This window comes from Pogonomyrmex barbatus, unplaced genomic scaffold (assembly GCF_055798465.1).
Source record: "Pogonomyrmex barbatus isolate J1 unplaced genomic scaffold, ASM5579846v1 scaffold2, whole genome shotgun sequence".
NCBI lineage: Eukaryota > Metazoa > Arthropoda > Insecta > Hymenoptera > Formicidae > Pogonomyrmex > Pogonomyrmex barbatus.
The window spans coordinates 3,854,559-3,873,221 of NW_028297116.1; the positions used below are offsets into that span (position 1 = coordinate 3,854,559).

At 31.3% G+C, this 18,663-nt stretch overlaps 1 protein-coding gene across 1 annotated transcript in view; it reads right to left on the reverse strand.

Annotated features, from left to right (window-relative positions):
• Positions 1-2,490: 2,490 nt before the first annotated feature.
• Syn1 (Syntrophin-like 1) overlaps positions 2,491-18,663 on the reverse strand; it is a 199,912-nt gene continuing 183,739 nt past the window's right edge. The window contains exons 6-8 of the mRNA XM_011631791.3: positions 10,088-10,302; positions 8,925-9,142; positions 2,491-8,541 (exon numbers count right to left, since the gene is read on the reverse strand). Coding sequence (XP_011630093.1) covers positions 8,449-8,541; positions 8,925-9,142; positions 10,088-10,302 — 526 coding nt within the window. The 3' untranslated portion in view covers positions 2,491-8,448. The remainder of the gene's footprint in view (positions 8,542-8,924; positions 9,143-10,087; positions 10,303-18,663) is intronic.

Consider the following 18,663-nt stretch of genomic DNA (forward strand, 5'->3'; position numbering starts at 1 on the left):
TGCAAGGCGATTGCGTCGGCATGCTAGAGGACGATAGACGGCCGATTGAAATGCAAATGGTGGCGGTCGACGTTATTTCGGCCCCGGTCACGTGTACGTGTCGGCGAATGCGCTTGTTTCAAATTCGATCGCGCCCTTTTCCCTGGATGTCGCGATACGCAAACAAGCGACGTCGTTACAAAAATCCCACTATCAAGCCGCAGCCCAACACTGACATCACTGTTCAGCGTTGCCTTGGATAAGCTGTAATTTCAATTACGTCAAAGCGCGTGCGACGTCTCGCTATTTCATGCCTGTGACGATCTGTAGTGACGAAACTTAATGTCGAAAAGGATTGAAAATTCTACAGAAATCGGAGAAAAAGAAATTTAGAAAAGTATTCTCGCATTCAATATGTATATTTAACCGAAACATCATTTATATGAATTAAAATTATATTTTCCAGATTGCAGGATATCTATCTATAAGAAAACTTTATATAACATTTATATTTTAGAGGGATCACATTATGTTATTATATTTTACTTCTTATTTTACATAGAATTTTGCATGAGTAAAGTTAAAAGTTAATAATAACATACTCATTAATATGAATCATAAACTTTTTATTCTGTGCGAGCATAAAAGGACTTAATAAAATCTTTCTTGATTTTCAATTTATTTTTACTTTAAAAGTAATACTTTATTATAAAATTGATAAACATATTTTAATCCTTAAAATATATAACATTCACATATCTAGATATTTTATATAATTTTCATTAAAGTAATATCAATGCAGCTTATACCACTACGTTTAAAATTAAAGATTGATAAAACATGTTGGCGAAACTTGTTAATTCTGTTTTTGAATTTTGCGGTAGACGACATCTGCAAATATCCAGATAAAGCTTTGTAACACAAAAGCACAGTGCCGATATCGTAACCCCCATAACGCGAGCAATTGATAAAGCCATTGCTCAAAAATTTGAATAGTATTTACGAGTACGCGTCAAACTTCCGATCGATTTTATCGGCTTCGATTTTTTTGAACATGGCATACAATCGGCCGAGCACAATGATAATTCATGGTATTTGACGATGCGTGCAACGGTGAAAAACCGATGAACAGTAAAACACATTTAGAGATGTTCGTGTTATCGATCAATAATCCCTTTTTCAAAATCCTTTTTAAATCCGCAATTCAATATTATGTTATACACTCGTACGATTTATAAATGTTATTTATAAATTCTCTTTATAAATGTTGATGTAAACAAGACATTTAAATGTCTTGTTTACATCACAATTTGTGATAAAAAATCCATTTCACTTATTATTGATTCTTATATTATAATCATTCTTTTTTTTTTTATTATTATTTACACACTTTCAATTATAAACGTTAATTTATTTGATTTTACTGATTTTTTTTTATTTAATTTTTAATAGTAAGGAAAATTTCAAAAAAAAAAAAAAAAAAAGAAGAACATTTAAATATGTTTAAATCTATCAAGAAATCTAGAAAACGTTCATCTTTCATCTCTCTGCAATGCTCTATTGCAATGATATTTGAAAACGTGTATTCGACGTTCTTAACGTTCTAACACATGAAATTGCACCAGTCTTAGACGTACTTGAACCAGCGATATTGTAGTCGGCAGTAAATACAATCTAAAAGAAATCTTCTTTTCTTTGCGTTTCGATACATAATTTACGACTGCACGATTGGAGTTCTAAAGAAATTCAAAAGAATCGCGCAGCTTCGTGACTGGAAACGACAAAAGTAGGTTTTCACAGAGCTGAGGGAGACGAGCAAGACGAACAAAAAGTTTCGAGACTTTGTCATTTTTATCGGCAGTCCCAATATCCACGTCTCGTGATTGCCTCGCGAAACTTTTCTGATCTGTCTTCCGGTCGAAGATCTCCTCCATTTCGCTTGCGGGGCTTACCGCACGTAAATCACGCGCTGCGTTCCAGAAGCTCGTAATACAGGATGTGTTAAAATTGATAGTCTGAGTTTTTACACACATACACAGTCATAACAATCATCAAAATAAGTAATATAGTTTTGCATACACGAATACGGAAATCAACTGTTTTTCGTATTAGATAAAAATATTTTATTTTGTCATAGATATTAACAAATTGTTTCTACTGCGTTTCAATCTATGCGCAGCTATAAACCATAATCTAAACATTTATCTTTGATGTAATTAAAAAATAATTCAAATAGACCAATAGTTTGAATTTTCTATAATAATAAAATCATAGTATTAATAAATTTTAAAATTCTGAAAAAATATATATTTAAAAATCAGAATTATATATAGGCATGCTTATTATACGATTAATTTTTATCTTTTGTTAATCCTCCATTTTCTAATCCTTATAGCTATCTAAAATCCTTATTATTTAGTTACTTATTCAACATTGCCTTGGTCTTTTTGTTTTATATAATAATAATTACGTAATAAAATAATCTTGAGAAATAGAATAAATAACAACTCATTCGTTGTTCTAATTGTTTTTGTTTATTTGGTAACTCATCAATATACAAATTTGCTGTAAACTTAGGGAAAATAAAGCGGAAGGTTTCCATCACATCCTCCTTATTTCATTCTAAATTATTAAAAAAATATGCATTCCACGCGCGAACAAATCTATTAATAAAATCCTCGAGATTTAACTTAGTTAATTAATAATAATCATGTTAACTTGTTAACAGTCGCTTATGCGCGTTTATGCAAGTTGCGCTCCATCGATCCAAAACGGACGCAATAATTCACCACTAATATCCTTGCCACCATTTTCCCCGATATTACAGATTAGATTGCATTAGATGTAAGTAGTTTATAAAATATTAATTGATCTATTTATATAAATTATTAGAATCCACAGAAAAAAAGGGCAAAAAAATAATTCCAATTATTTAATAATTGTTTATTTTAAAGAACACTTCGTCGAACGCACATTTACATCAAGATCATAGACGAAGCACACTGGAAAATAAATAATTATCTGGTAATTGTTTACAGAAATACAAAGCTATGGCTAGCAATCATTATGGTGGCGATTTCATTAAATAATCTACATGTACATGTCTACGTCATATGTACATAAATACACAAACCTAAGTGTGGATAAACTACAAGATGGCAAAAGATCGCCCCAGTTTGATTCGAGGAGCGCGAAAAATGCTCGGAAAGTGATAAATGGATACAATCAATAGTACATGACTTCGTTGATATGTCTACTTAACCTCAATCTTATTATTGTACGTCCACCCTATACAACATTCAACAATCTCGATGGGAGACACTCGTATTTATACAGAAAAAGAAAATCACAGACTTTTATAACACATACCAGACTACATAATAGTAAAATTTATAAAATACAAAAATCTATTAGTAGTTAAAATATTATTATTATCATCGTATCATTATTGTTTGAAGTTCTGTCTTGTAGTTTCAAAAACTACAAGACATTACCGCGTGACGAAACTCCGCTTTGCGGTGATTACCCGTTATAAATCGCTGTCTGATTATTATCATTAGCATTACCATTATCATTATTATTATTATCATTATCATTATTATTATAAATAGAATAATAAAAAATAAATAGATAAAAGACACTGAGGAAAAAAAGTTTAGAAACTTGATCGTGAAGTATATTCCAAGATACAGAAACACTAGAAATTTCTGCATATAAGAGATAAATTTACTGTTCAGCAATAATGTTCGTGATTAATTATTGAATTATTTTAAACAAATATATAAGAACAACAGTCAATAGTTATTTATGTTGTGATATATATATATATATAGAGTCTGATCAAGTATAATATACCACTTACAATACACTTTTAATATGCTATAAAAGTCTGTGAAAAAGCCTTCATTCTTACATTCTTCCATAATCTTGTATCAAGGATAACTTCTTAGATGCCTGATTTCCTCGTTTCAGTTCATAATTTAAAGATTCCGGAGATTATTGAAGATTATATCATTAAATCTTCGATTGACTTAATATATTAGAATTTGAATAATTTTCTAAGTCTTTATAGCCTTGGCTTCTTAAAATTAAAGAGATTCTTAAATGATATATAATGATAAAATGATAGATAAAATGATAATCAGTTCAAAGATTCCAAATTTTGGAAATTAAAAATATACAATTCTTAGAATTTCAGGGATATTAGACTAGAATTTTCATATTTTCAAGGAATAAAATTTATAAATTCTTGTGCTTTTTTAATTTATATATATTCTGAAATTTTATTTCATCTATAGAGCATAGTTGCTGGGTCTTTAGACTTCTAGATTGTCCAATACATCAGATCCTTGCAAATTATTTTAAAATTTATTAAAAAATTAAAAATTTTAATATTTAAATATTAATTTATTTAAACAGATTGTAAAATTTATAAAAGAGTTTCCAGATTCTAGAAAATTATGATTCTAGTTTCTTTGATTATTAGGTCCTTTATTTTTCTCTTTTTTAAGTAAAATCCTGGATCTTTGGAAACTCGTAACTTGTGTGTATCTTTCTTTTTTCTTAATTTTATTACTTTTTAAAGTTTTTATTTTCTGAGCAATGATATGAACAGTCATTCAGATATGCTATTACTTTTGAGAAACAAAAAAATCAGGCTGCACACATCGACGCATTTTGCTACCTTAAATTTACTTGCATTAAAGAATACGAATCGTACAAAACAGCTAGAATAGCCGCCCATTGAATTATCAAAGGACCTTCTATTTCACACGTTTTTTTTTTTTAGAGTTTTACTTAAATCATGAATAATGCTAAAGTGACTCGAAATACGACAATTTTGACATCTACGATACGGGTTTCGCTCAAGAATAATTTTTCGATATTTAGTGTATGTTAAAAATACAAGATACTTGAAATGTTTTGTGTCAAATTTGAAATCAAGAAATCATTTCTTAATTTGACACAAAACATTTCTAAAATCAAAATATTAAAAAAAATTGTCACATTCAGTAATATTGCAATAATGCAATAAATCATTATTTGTCTAAAATTGACATACTTTATTTTCTCGATTCTATGCAACATACTTCTCGTAATTTCTCAGTTTTTTAAAAAAATTATTCATTTATTTTTAATAAATGATATTTCTCTGAAACTATTTTTATGTTTTCGCTTTATTATAAAACAAAAAAAAACTCAATTTTTATTTTACAAAAAGATAACATTTCGATAAACAAGAGCTTCGCAAATGTTAAAGCTATCAAATTCTCAAAAATTAGGAAACGTTGATATTCTCTTTTAATATCATTTACTGATAGGTAAATATAGGAGAATTCTAAATATAAGTCAATCTCGATTTTCATCTCGCCACGCCACGAAACGGCCGCCGAGAGGATATTTCCATTTTGTCTGGCTGAGATCGATGGCGATCGCCTCACCGTTCTCGAGTACAATTCCGAGAAGGTATTTTGGCCGAGAAACGCGCAGGATATTTCAACTTCCGTGAACTCACTCGAGGCGCTTTGACTGTGGGCAGGAGGGGGGAGTGACATAAATATCGTCTTACCGAAACGAAACACGTTATCTCGCGGAAAGTTCTCGCTGGAAGATCAAGGGAGTAAACTCTTTAAGTCCTTCCCAGGTGTTCCCAACTCCGTGGACTTTAATATCATGCGACGCACGTGAATTTTTCGGAAAAACGAAAATGAAGCTGACCCGAAAATCCTTGTATAAAATTAAAGCATGTAAAATATAATTTTCTCCTTTGTTATATGGAACATATGGCCAATTGAGAGAAAAGCTCGTTTCTGCAAAGCCCTCCCCTTTCTATAATCATCACCAAATTTTTCAAGTATAATTTATATTATAAATTATATTTAAAAATCAGATAAATTAGATGTATTCATCATAATTTGCTACAATTCAATATCAACCTCCATCTTTTTATTTCCCGCATTAATATATTTTAATAAAGCTTGTTTATGCACAGAATAATAAACAAATTTATTTGTATTATTTTTCACCGTATATTATTTACGTAAGTTTAAACGAATGCGTGTTTTGCAAATTTTCGAGGGAAGTGGAAGGTCGAAGACCAATGAGCGGCTCATAGTTTATTAATAACGACTATGTTTTCATCGCGCACAATGCTAAAGTCCCAATTTCATATTACATTGACGGAAATGTGGCGTTAAATGTCACAGGGACACACTATTAATTTTCAATATTACAATATCCTACAATAAGTTCTATCATAAATGTAATGTTTCAACATTCTGCCATAATATAATACCACATAATCTTAAATATTGGTATCTATGTTTACGTCAAATGCATGATATCTGAATGAGAATTGGATTTTTTTGAGACTAGCTGGCCATGTATAATGCTAGATGTACAATGAAAACATAGACTTTATTATGATTAGCTCCTATTTTCGTAACGAGTACGTTACACGCTTCGTCTAAGCGTCTCAATTATGCGTGTGATCAGGATTGTCACAATGTTTAAACGACGAAGAGTAACTCTTAGTTTCTATGCAGAATGTTTTGTAGAATGTTTTATTTTACTAAAATAGTTAAGAAATAATGTTGTAAACGAATGAGGTATATAAGGACAATTAGAATTAGCTAAAAATTAATTTATCCAAAAGGCGGATATTCATATGAATATTAACTAAATATAAAATTTCCACACGTTTATAATTTATCACGTAATAAAAGATTTTGCCAGTATATTATTTGAATAAAGTGTTAATAAAAAAATTAATATACATGAAATATAAATTAACAAAATAATATTTAAAATTACTTATTAAACCATTATAATTTAATTAATTAATGAGGTTTAGCTTAATTAAATTAAAAATTAAATTAATATATTTAATAATGAATAAAATTAGAGTACAACTCCTGTATTATTCTTTACTACCAAAATATCTGTTTTGTAAATGTTATTAAAAAATTTAAATGTAATCTAATATTGAAAAAATGTATTTACTTTAATTTAGCTTAATTTCAAGTTCAATACGATTTAGTTTAACTTAATTTAATTTAACAACAATTTAATTTAATAAAATGTTTTCTCTCGGCAAATAGAAATATTTTTTATCCAACATCGAGATATAATTTTACAATTGTGCCGTCACTCCACGAAATTCAAATTATTTGAGTTACATTTAAAAGGAATGCATCAACAGATCATAGTCGTCATTTAAACAATCGCGTTTATCTGATTTCCATGCTCGTTACAATCATCGCAATTCAACATCCGACACTGGGTTAATGAATATTTATCGATAATCTGTCGAGTCAGTTCTTTGCGATTAGTCTTACTTAGGATTAGATAAATAGTTAATTAAATTAGATACTTAGGCGCGTTGATCAGCGGCGTGGGTGGTTTCTCTTCACCTCTCCGCCTCTCCGTCCTTGTCATGTATCGTACTTTCTTCGATATATCGTCTCGTGGATGGCTTCGTATCGATTATCGTTGAAAATAAAAAGGAGAAAAGTGACTGTTGCTCGATTTTTAACGACCGAGTCGATTCATCGCAATCGAGCTTGTAGATACAAGATCCTCAAACATGGACTGTCAAACTTATACATGTACAGTCTTTTGTTCACCTTGCTTATAAATCTCTGACGAGATACTGGGATCCTTGGACCGAGTCCGAGAATTCTACGATGTGTGCAATTTCGATTTTTGGATATTTGTTAAAAAAGCTAGGCCGTTTTTTTACACTTTTAGGATCTTATATACTGAATTTTGATTTCGGACATCCTTAAAAAAAGTCCTTAACATATTAAATATTAAAGCAATACACACACATACACACACGCGCGCGCGATTCAGATTAATAATCAAATATAATCTATTCTTAAAGATTCTAAAATTTTAATTGGTGAAATTGTTAAAACTATCTTCAAAAATCTTAAATTTTAACATTACAGATGTGCACATGTGAATCTAAAATATCCAAAATTTGTTTTTAAGTATTCAATATTTAGAATTATAAATTATCAGATTTCTGAAAAATATAAAATATTTAAAAAATTGAAACTTTGTCAATTTCAAATTTATAACTTTTCAATTATAGAATTCTCGGTCGTTATCTTTTCCGAATTCATTATCCTACTCTCACTCATTCCTAAATTGTTATACTACTACTCTGTTTCACTTCGAATCTTTCTGCACATTCCACAGCTTTAAAAAGAAGGAATAGGATGCTGCACGTGATGCGAAACGTTTTGACAAAAAGATAGTCCTTACATTTCTTATCCATTAGGATGTTACATGGCTCATCAAGTCTCGTTACTGTTACTTGTTACTTCGAATTCTCGAAGAGAGAAAGTCAATTTTCTCTTTCGCACTACGATTCTTTCTAGCTCAATGAAGAAAGACGCTGGTAACAGACCTGGTCGTGTGAGGGGGCAAATCGGGGGCCTCTGTAAGGGCCCCCTCGTGCCCCTATGCACTCAGTCCGAGCCGATGAATCTTCGCCGAAAGAAAATTGTGCAGGACGAACACGATTGGTTTCGGACAGCTCTCCAAATCAAGCTCCTATAATAGGATTAATCGATATTTCTTACTTACTGACAAAAACAAGTAGTATACTTGAGCTTCTTGGTTTTTAAGAAAAGTAAACTTTTAACTATCTAAATTTAGTAAGAATAAAAAACAGCTTTCTAAAAACAATTAATTGTTTTTCATTACTGAAAAGGCTATAGGCTAGGTGCATGTAGAAACCGTACTTTTACCTTAAAATATTTTATTAAATAACGTGGATTGGAATAAATGGAAAAATTTAAGAATCGAAAACTTTCCTTCATTCACAAACTCTCATTCTCAAATTTATGATATTTAGACTTATTCTCAAGACATTAAATTCTTCAATCGTTTGATTTTCGTGTTCTGAGATCCGTATGTCACTATCAAGTACTCACAATTTCGCCATCTTCACCTCCAAAATCGAGCCATAGAAGACGGGCGCCGTCGTCCGCGGACATTTTCAATTTGTCGAAGGATCTTCTCCAGAGTGGCGTGGGTGGTGATCCAGGACTTACGCCGTTCCCAGCAGTGCCCCGCGTTCCTGCGGAGTAAAGCGCGAAACCTTCTTCGTGGTTGACAACCAATTGACAGGCCTTACCTTGCCATGTGCAACCTATAACATACGAAATATCACAAAATTAAAAAAAAAAAAATAAAAATCTCCTCCTGCTTATTTTATTTAACCAATTCTACATTTAATTAAATATAATTCACACAAATTTTATTAATATAAATTTTAATAAAATTAATTAAAATTTTATAAAATTGTATGTGTGTGTGTGTGTGTGTGTGTGTGTGTGTAAATTGTCCAAATTTTATCTTTATAAACAGGTGTTTTAATTAAATTAATATTTCATTAAAAAATTTATTTAAATAACTGATAAAATGTAGCTATAAATGTAGCTATATATCATAATTTCATAAATTTGGTTATATTAAAAAGACATAGAAATCAATAAAAATTGTTGAATTTCTTTATTTCCTTTGAATTATAATTATATAATTAATTAATTAATTATAATTAATTTAATTTTCAATTAAATTTCATATTAGTTTATGAAGCAGCCTGTATATATCTTCTCATTGCGCGTTTCTGCCGCATCGGTATCCAACGGTTCTTTATCATCGATGAGTTCGAACGCGGGACGCGAACAAAAAGACGCGTATGAAACGGGCGAGGCATTCATCTCGATTTATTATTGCCGTTCGTCGTCGCTGAAAAGAAATTAAAATTCATCGAACCGAGCGCGGAGAATGACGAGAGTGTAGATGTCGACTATCATTCGCTGGTGTATGTCCTACGTAGAAAGAACCCGGGTTCACTATTTCCTCAAGTATTCCATATTGCACATTTCTCTTCTTCTTCGACTGCATAATTTTTAATATCTATATCAATATTATTTTTATCAAAAATTCTACAATTTCTTAAAAGATAAATTATTAAATATTTAAATATTAAAATATAATATTAAATATTTAAAATAGTTTAAAATGCCCAAAATTTCAATCATTTTTTTCAAGAAGAATCAAGTGTAATTAACATATAAAGGTTACTTACGAACAACGTATTCCCGCAAGGAGTGAGCAGCTGCGTGACAACCCTGAACGATCGCTCGTGCCCAGGCCGCCAAATCTCTTCGTGTTTCAGCTCGTAAATGATGCGTAACTACTCCGTCCATCGTACCAACCCGAACCGCGAACGTCGCCCCATGTTGGATCGAACCACTGCTGCTGCTGGCCGCTTCATTCTGTCGCGTTGGAGAGGAAACCAATCTGAGGACATTCAATTCGAGTCGCGCTTAAATTCCCAGATTTTTGCAAAAACACACATTAAACGTGTACACGTTGAGTTTTAAAGCCGAACGTGAAATGCAGCTCTCATTTTATGTGTGCGCGTCTACGTTAGATGCGATTCTCACGTTAGGTCGACACCGAGGTTCTAGAATGAAGATTGAAGATTCCGCGGAGGTACGAAAATCACGTGACATCACTCTTGAGGTGTCGGGTAAAAAGCATCGACCTTTATCGAAACGATCGAAGCGCCTTGTAGCGAGTCACGGTATGGATTCATTCCCGTCGTCCCTTCATCCCTCTCCCAGCGGGTAGGTAAATTACCTCGTCATCCGGCTCGCCTCGCTCGTAAAATCGTCGCGGCTTTATTGCATGTGGGACGAAGCTGCAGTGTTCACCTGACACGGGTTCGGCCACGTATGTACCTCTTCCCCAACCCTCCACGAATCCATTCTCTCCCACCAATCTGCCCGCTGACGAATGGTCCTGACGTTCGCGAGCCCGCGCGCTAGATTTATAGATTTTTCCGAGGGACACTGGCGAGCTCCAAAAAAAAAAAAAAAAGAAGAAAAACAAAGAGTGATAGAAAGAACACCCCGTGCAATAGAGGACAGAACAGACGCAAAAAATGGCACACTTGGACTGGAAAAAATGCCTGCCTCCGGCATCATTCGACGTGCCTAACGGTCGCCTCGGGCCTTTTTCACTTCAATGCTAATGGTTGCCTACTGCACCGAGATGTAGTCGAATTTCCGTGACAAAGCGAGATATCCAGATTGCTAAAATTACACTAGTCAAAGCAATTAAAGGCTTTAGAAAAGACGTTAATTCAGAAATTGTATAACTAAAATATTGTTTTTAAATTTAAATATTAAGAGATAGATATTGTTTAAATATATCTAAATCAAATAATATATAGATTAGATCTAAGAAAATATTTCATTAATCATCTTTAAATACATATTTGTACTCTCTTTCTTTCTGTTTTATTTTTCAATTCTATATCCATTTTTTAAGTACTTCCCTCCTAAATCTATTAGAGATAAGATATATTTCTGCGTATTGTCTAGTCTAAATAGATCTTAACATTGCACGATAATTAGAAAGAAATGATTCGAATTTTTTCGGCGCAATGGATATTCATTGACTATTATCACGAGCGTTTCGGGAGGACAGTGAAAAAAATAGAGCAATAGCAAAAAGCGCGGCTGAAGAAAATTCCGATAAGCGCGGGAGGAAGTTGGAGAGACAGCCGCAAACGGTAAATAAAAGCGTTAAACGAGAATGGATGTTCGTCGGCGGTCGTAATCCGACGAAAAAGCCCGCAGGAAGAAAAGAAAGTTTCCCTCGGGATAGCCGAATCACTTCCGGTTTGTCTCGCAGTAAAACTTCCTTAAGTCGGCCATTTCGCGTTCTCGCGTCAGGCCCGATACAGGCCCCGTCGACCGGAAATAGAACTTCCCGACATGTTCCGCTCTTTTCACGTGTCTTTCAGCTTCTTCGTTTTTCCTTTTTTTTTTTTGCCCATCGAAAGGAAACTTCGAGAAAACGATGTCGAATATTTGATAACGGAAGAAGAAAATGACTGATAACGATAATATGGAACTTTCTATAATAAGGAAAATTTCTTCTTAATGAAATATTGTTCAAATTTTCTATTTTATGAAAACACAAGATAATAATTATTATATATTAAAAATTCCAATTAATTTTAGCTTTGTGCTCTGTGAAATATAAATGACGCATAATTTATAATAAAATTAGTGTTTATATTAAATATAAAGAAAAAGATAAAAATGAAAATAAATTTAATAAATAGCTAAATATTAATCCAATATATTAAATATTAAATATGACACTAAAGCAAGTTTGCTAAGTTATAAGTTGTAAATAACTTAGTACTATTTACATTGCTTTATTATTGACTAAACATGATATCAAGTTTAATTAGCAATTTAGATTCATTCATATGCTAAACAAGTATAAAAATTTCAAATAATTTTCTTTAGCAATCTTCTTTTTAATGATAATATTAAATAGAAGTTAATCATCTTTAAGACTTTTTAATAATTTTATTTTATCTTAATAGAAAAATCTTAATCTTTTTTTCTTAGCAAAACAAACATCCTTCTTACTTTGTTTTGTCGTATTTTCATCGGAGAAAAAAATCATACTTGGGAGTATTCTATATATTCTGTATATAACAGACACGATAAAAACAGAGGCGCGAGCTCGTAAGCTGCCACGAACGATCGATGCCCATTCCCTCTAGTCTTTTTCACTTAAAATTTAAACGAGGCTTAGCTGGATTACCGATCATTCAAACAGCGTGACTGCCTGACACCACATTTAAGCCGCTCGAAAATGCCAGGCTCATCGTTAAAAATGAAACTGACGTTAATTCGCAACAACGACGCGCGGGAAAGTTTAACGCGATATAAAATAATGCAACGAGATATTTCCGGCATGTACGCAATACATAATTTTCATTCTGTACGCTTTATTTTTCTGTGTATTTGCAAAGGGAAATCTTTGTAGCGTATATTAAACAGTAATAGTTTTTACGTGTATACATTATGATAAATATTACACAATTTTAAACGTAGAATAGAAGATTGATGTAACATTTGTAACATTTTGCATATTATCCTATATATTTAGAGATAAATTTTCTTTACTACAAGTTTGTTTACCATAAGTTTCGCAATTTTAACATTTTTAGAATTATTTTAATAATTATGTGTATATAAAATTAATATAATAAAATTATAGCTTTAAATTATTTATAATCTACCAGAAATTGCTTAAAAAATTTTTTTCAATTTCATTATGTTTGTTTATTTAAATTCTTAGTTTAAATACTGAATATATAAATATTTTATCAATTAATCAATGATAAATTACATATTATCCTTAATTTGTTAATTATAGTAATTTATAATTATAATATTAAAATTTGTATTAAAACTTAATAAATATCTGTTAATAATATCTGTTAATAATATTACATTTAGTTTAAAAGTAAAATTAATAAAATTCAGTAAAATTAATATTTATTTTTAAAAATAATATTTAAATTAGGATATAAATTATGTAAATTAATTACACTATTTGTGTACATATATACATATATATATATTACTTAAATTAAGATTAAACAATTTTTGCAATGCATATATAAAAATGTATAATCAAAATGTCATTCACCTCGAAAATAACGGTATTCAGTGACGAGAAATAGCATGCAATATTAAATCGCGAAAAATCTGTGATAAAATCCGATTAAGACGCGAGATCTCGTCATGACGAGTATCGACTTTCGGTACGATCCTATTACTTCGTGCTCAGTCGCAGCACCTATATTTGCCGATCAGCAGCATCAAAATTCACTGTGAATTATCAATAATTTGATTTGCGTCAGCATCGGCGTTTACATAACATCCTTCATATTTACCTCAATCATGGATTATATCCGCAATTTATCCTCGCACGATTGTAAATTGAGATCAATTGACAAACGCAGAATTCAAGAATACATATGATAAACGAGATATCGATCTCTATTTCAGATATTTTTAATATCTGAGTATTCGACTAAAAGACATTAAATCTTTATTAACCGAATCAAATCTTTATCAGACCAAATCAAATCTTTATCATTTTGCTGGCATTACATCAACTGAAACAAATTATGTTGATATTTTATTTTTAGCAAAAATAGAAATTAATATATAAGAAGCCATCTTACGTGTTTCGAATCATTGGCCGAAGGGCCAATCAGAGAAGAGGCGAAGGGAATGATTGTAGGACAGGAAGAGGATGCGCCGCAGGCAAAATCCTGAACTCGTTCCGAATATCGTACCTCGATTGCACGCGCGATCGGAAACTGTCGACGACACCTTCGATAATTAATGTCTACCCCGGAGGATTTAATTGATCCAGTTCACCGTTCGATTATCGGGACCTCATCTTTCATATCCCGTCCTACCCTTCCTTTCCTACCGTTTTCCCCATCCCTTTTTCAGCCGCTCTTATCTAGCCCTTATCCGCCTAGTCGACTCTATCTCTATGGCCTTTAATTTACTATGGCAGACAATTATGAATCTTATTAAGCCGACGCGAAAAGCACATATTAAGTTAAAAGTAAAGATATATATATATATATATATATATATATATATATATACATATACACCATATGTTTAAAGACGTAGATGTTCCAAAGAAGCGGGATGAAAAGAATCTTAAAATATAATAACCTAAAAAAGTAAAATAAATAATAAATAAAAATTACTATCAATACTGACGAAAAATAATTTCAAAAATAATAATAGTAATAGCTTTTGTGTATCATATTAAATTGTTTTTCCATATTTTATATAAATTGTGCTGAAAATTAGTTAAATCTTTCATCGAAACTGAAAATAGCAAAATAAAGAAAATAAGAACGAATGACAAATAATAAATGCTTAAATAAATTAATAGTCAATTCCTGCTAGTGGATTTTCTTTGCAGTAAGAGTTCTGTGACGCGGAAGATTCGATGAGTTACGAACGCTAGAAAATATTTCTCCCCGGAATGTCCGTCGCTTTTTTTCCAACGTTCGTTTTCGCTGCTCTTTGAACCGGCTTTTCTTCCGGCTGCCTTGGAAAGGCGACCGTTTGTCACCGGACATCGTGAAGAGGAGAAACTGGGGGAATGTTGAAGAAAAACAGAATTTGTGTGCCATCGAGAAAGAGAGAGAGAGAGAGAGAGAGAGAGAGTTAAAAGAAGAGAATAAAAAAAGATGGAAAATGAATGTTAAAAATAAAAGTGGCAGAGAAATTAGGTTAGATTATTATTTAGAATAAATATATTTTTCGCCTTTCGAAAAGATAAAATGTCTCAAAATAATTTAAAAAATACATTACAAACAATAAAATATAAAAAACATTAATAATAAAAAAATATATAAATACACGATATGCAGAAAAAAAAAAGTCTAAAATAATAACTCTAATATTACAAATTAAATAAAAATAAAATTATTAAAAACTATATATAAAAATTAAAAGATCGCTAAATATAAAAATATAAAAAATTTAAAGATCCATATAGATCAAGAGTTTAAAAAGCTTTTAGGAGAACGATCTGGAGAATAAGTAAAGGATGAAGAAACCAGTACAATGTGAATCCGCAAATGGAACAAAGCGCTTTTCGCTTTTGCTCCACGGCAAAATTCTTACTTTTATTGAAAGAGGAAGACAAGAAATATCAAAGCCTGCAAACTCTCTATCTCGCACGAATGTATGCTTGAGCCTCATGCGCGAATCTCAGTATTCATTTTCTTCAAAAATCCTTTATAAATAATGCAAATTACTTTGGAAGTCATCATTTTCCTCAAAAATTATGAAAACATTTTATTCAACATTATCTTGAATCTTAATTTGATTTTGATTGTAAAAATTATATATTCTTTTTTGTATTCTTTTTATTTCAATATATTTGTCATATTATCGATATTGTTTTCAACTTTCGAGAAAGATACTACAACGACTGTTAAATTCCCGGACAAATATATCCTGCGATTTAATTTGCGGTGCAACAAACTCATCTCTAGCGTCAATCAGAAATTCTGTTTACTTGCAATCTCCATAATTACGCCAGTGAGATAAAAAACACCGCGGCGACGTCCTTCTGCGGCAGTTAATTGAAGAATTAAAAATGAGAATAGCGGGTGTCATTCTTTGTAGCAGCTAATTAGATCTGAATTACTCAGTGATGGGAAAAGGTGGACGGGCAGAAGGAAATTAAAAATTATCTAGGTAGTTTAAGAGTTGAATGCACAGCACTCCTTGCATCGTCAAGTATTCCTTTAGTCGTCGCTCATCAAGCTCGCCGACGGAAAACTTTTAGAGCTAATTGATTTCCCACCGAAGCGCTTGCATGTTGAATCACCTTGCAACAATCGAGCACTTAGCAGCAAATGGTGCCGCCGATCCGCTCCGCTGGTTTTCTAAACTATTCACGAAGAAGATTGGAATAAGGATATTGGATTCGCAATAAAATTGCTTAGTTCGTAATTATGAAAAACTAAGTTAGTGCTTAGAAGATCTTATTATCAATACATCTTACATCGTTTCCTACAAATCTTGGAATAAAGGATTGACAAACAAAAAGATAGAAAATCTACATGTGTATAATTATACACTAAAAAAAAAAAAAAAATAAAATATTTAATTTTTCTACACAAATAAATAGGATCACTCGTTATTAAATTTAAACGTAATATGAACGTGCGCAGTTCATCTTTGTTCAACTTAAAGAACGTCGGTGACCGCCTCTTGTCACGTATGTGCGGATATTATCCGATATAATCACAACTTGAGCACGATAGATACCATAAATCTGCATCAGTAAATGCGTCGAAAAAATGACAGTGGTTTGAAAATTCTTGTTGAGCTGCGAGCTAATCCAAATTGATGGCCAAATAATATATCGCGCTGATAATAAATAAACGTATATGCTGTAAAGATAAAAATATTTTTTTTTTTATGTGTATCCAATCTGCAACGATAAATGTTGAAATGACTAACTTGCAAATGTTCAATTATGCCAAAAAGCGCATATTGAATACATCGGTGATATTAAACATATATTATAATTTGTGACGTAAAATGAAATCAAAAGATTGAAAAATAATATTAAAACATGGTAAACTGTATAATTATTTACTTTTTAAATTATTAAAAATAAGGCAATTTAAAATTAATTCTAATCCGTTAATTAATCGCTATTAATTCCTATTCTTTAAAAAAGTAATTATAAATTTATAACGGATACTGAAAAGTTTAAAAAATGTTACATAAAAAAAGATATGCTTGCTTCTAATTAATGAAAAAAATAAATATATTCATCTGAAGCGCTAAAAAAAATCAGATAAAATTTCATCTTCCTCAACGTGACAGATCAATTACAAAATTACCTCCAACAAAAATTTCAAATCAAATCTTACCATCCTGTATCGATCGTTCGTGTGTATTACCCTGTAGACATTTATTTCGTGGAGCTTTTCGGATTTGACGGATTAGAGCTGAGCTTCTTCTAGAAGATATTAATGCAGGCCGGGGAAAGGAGAGAAGGGGATAGGAAGAAAAAAGCAGCAAGGATGGGTAGACGAAGGGTAGAGAAGAGGGGCTAAGCGTAAAAATTGCAGATAGATAAGGGTGCTAAGGGCGCCATTCGTCTACCTCGCGGCTGACAGGCACGATAAAGTTTCTTTTACACTGAACTAACACTGGCTTAACGCACTTCTTCCAGGACGAGCAGTCCGGGTAAGAATATCGCGAAAAAGCACCCTCAGCAAGTCCTAAACGTGACTTATTTCTCGCTTATAACTTATCAATAAAATATCGAAACAAGTTGATTAAAAGTCTACAATAAAGAGCAACAGGCAAGGAACATGGATTAAATAGAAACGTTTCGGAATCATTCAATTTTTAATATAATAATTAAACAATGTAATGTAAATAGCTAACAAGTATCGGAAGTAGAAAACTTTTTCATAAAAGTTCAGTTAGATATAATTTAATTAATCTAATCTAACAATATTATATATCCGAGTTCTAATTAATTGTAATATCATAAAAAAATATTTCGTTATATTGGTGTTTAAAGGCATTTAAAGGTAAATATCTTTAATATACTTTTCATGAATACTTTTCTTTTCATTTAACTTTTAACTTTTTAATAACATCTATTATATGATGGATTACTTTCTACCCTAATTGTCTCACTATATATTGTGTGCTTAACATCGTTTATTAGGCCTTATAATCTAGAGCGTGATTAATTAAAAAAAAAAATATCTATTAAACTGCAAAGAGAGAGCTTCAATGGGTACATGATTCCTAAGAAGACTAAAGGAGAATAGAATGCAATAACGATAACGGTACAATGGAGTGAGGAACGATTCCTGATTTTCAGTTAATTAATAACAAGTAATTAATCATCAGAACCTGGCAATTCTTGTCAAACAAACCGTCGAGCGGAGTACATATATGATCTGTAAATATGAGCGCAGAGAAAAAAATATAAAATAGAGACGAAATTCACACAAACGAAATAAAAGAAGGAAGAAATATCCCGATGTGGTTTTATCGTCTTATCGATCACATATGCGGGTATGAAAAAATTGAAAAAGCAAATTTTTATTTATTAATAAATAAAAATCATAAAAATTATTAAATGTACCACAATTATATTAACACTAATAGTAGTAGTTGCGACATAAACTAAAATTTTTAAATTTAAAGCACATTTAAGTCACGATATTTCTATCAGCATGGAAAATGGAGTTAAGGA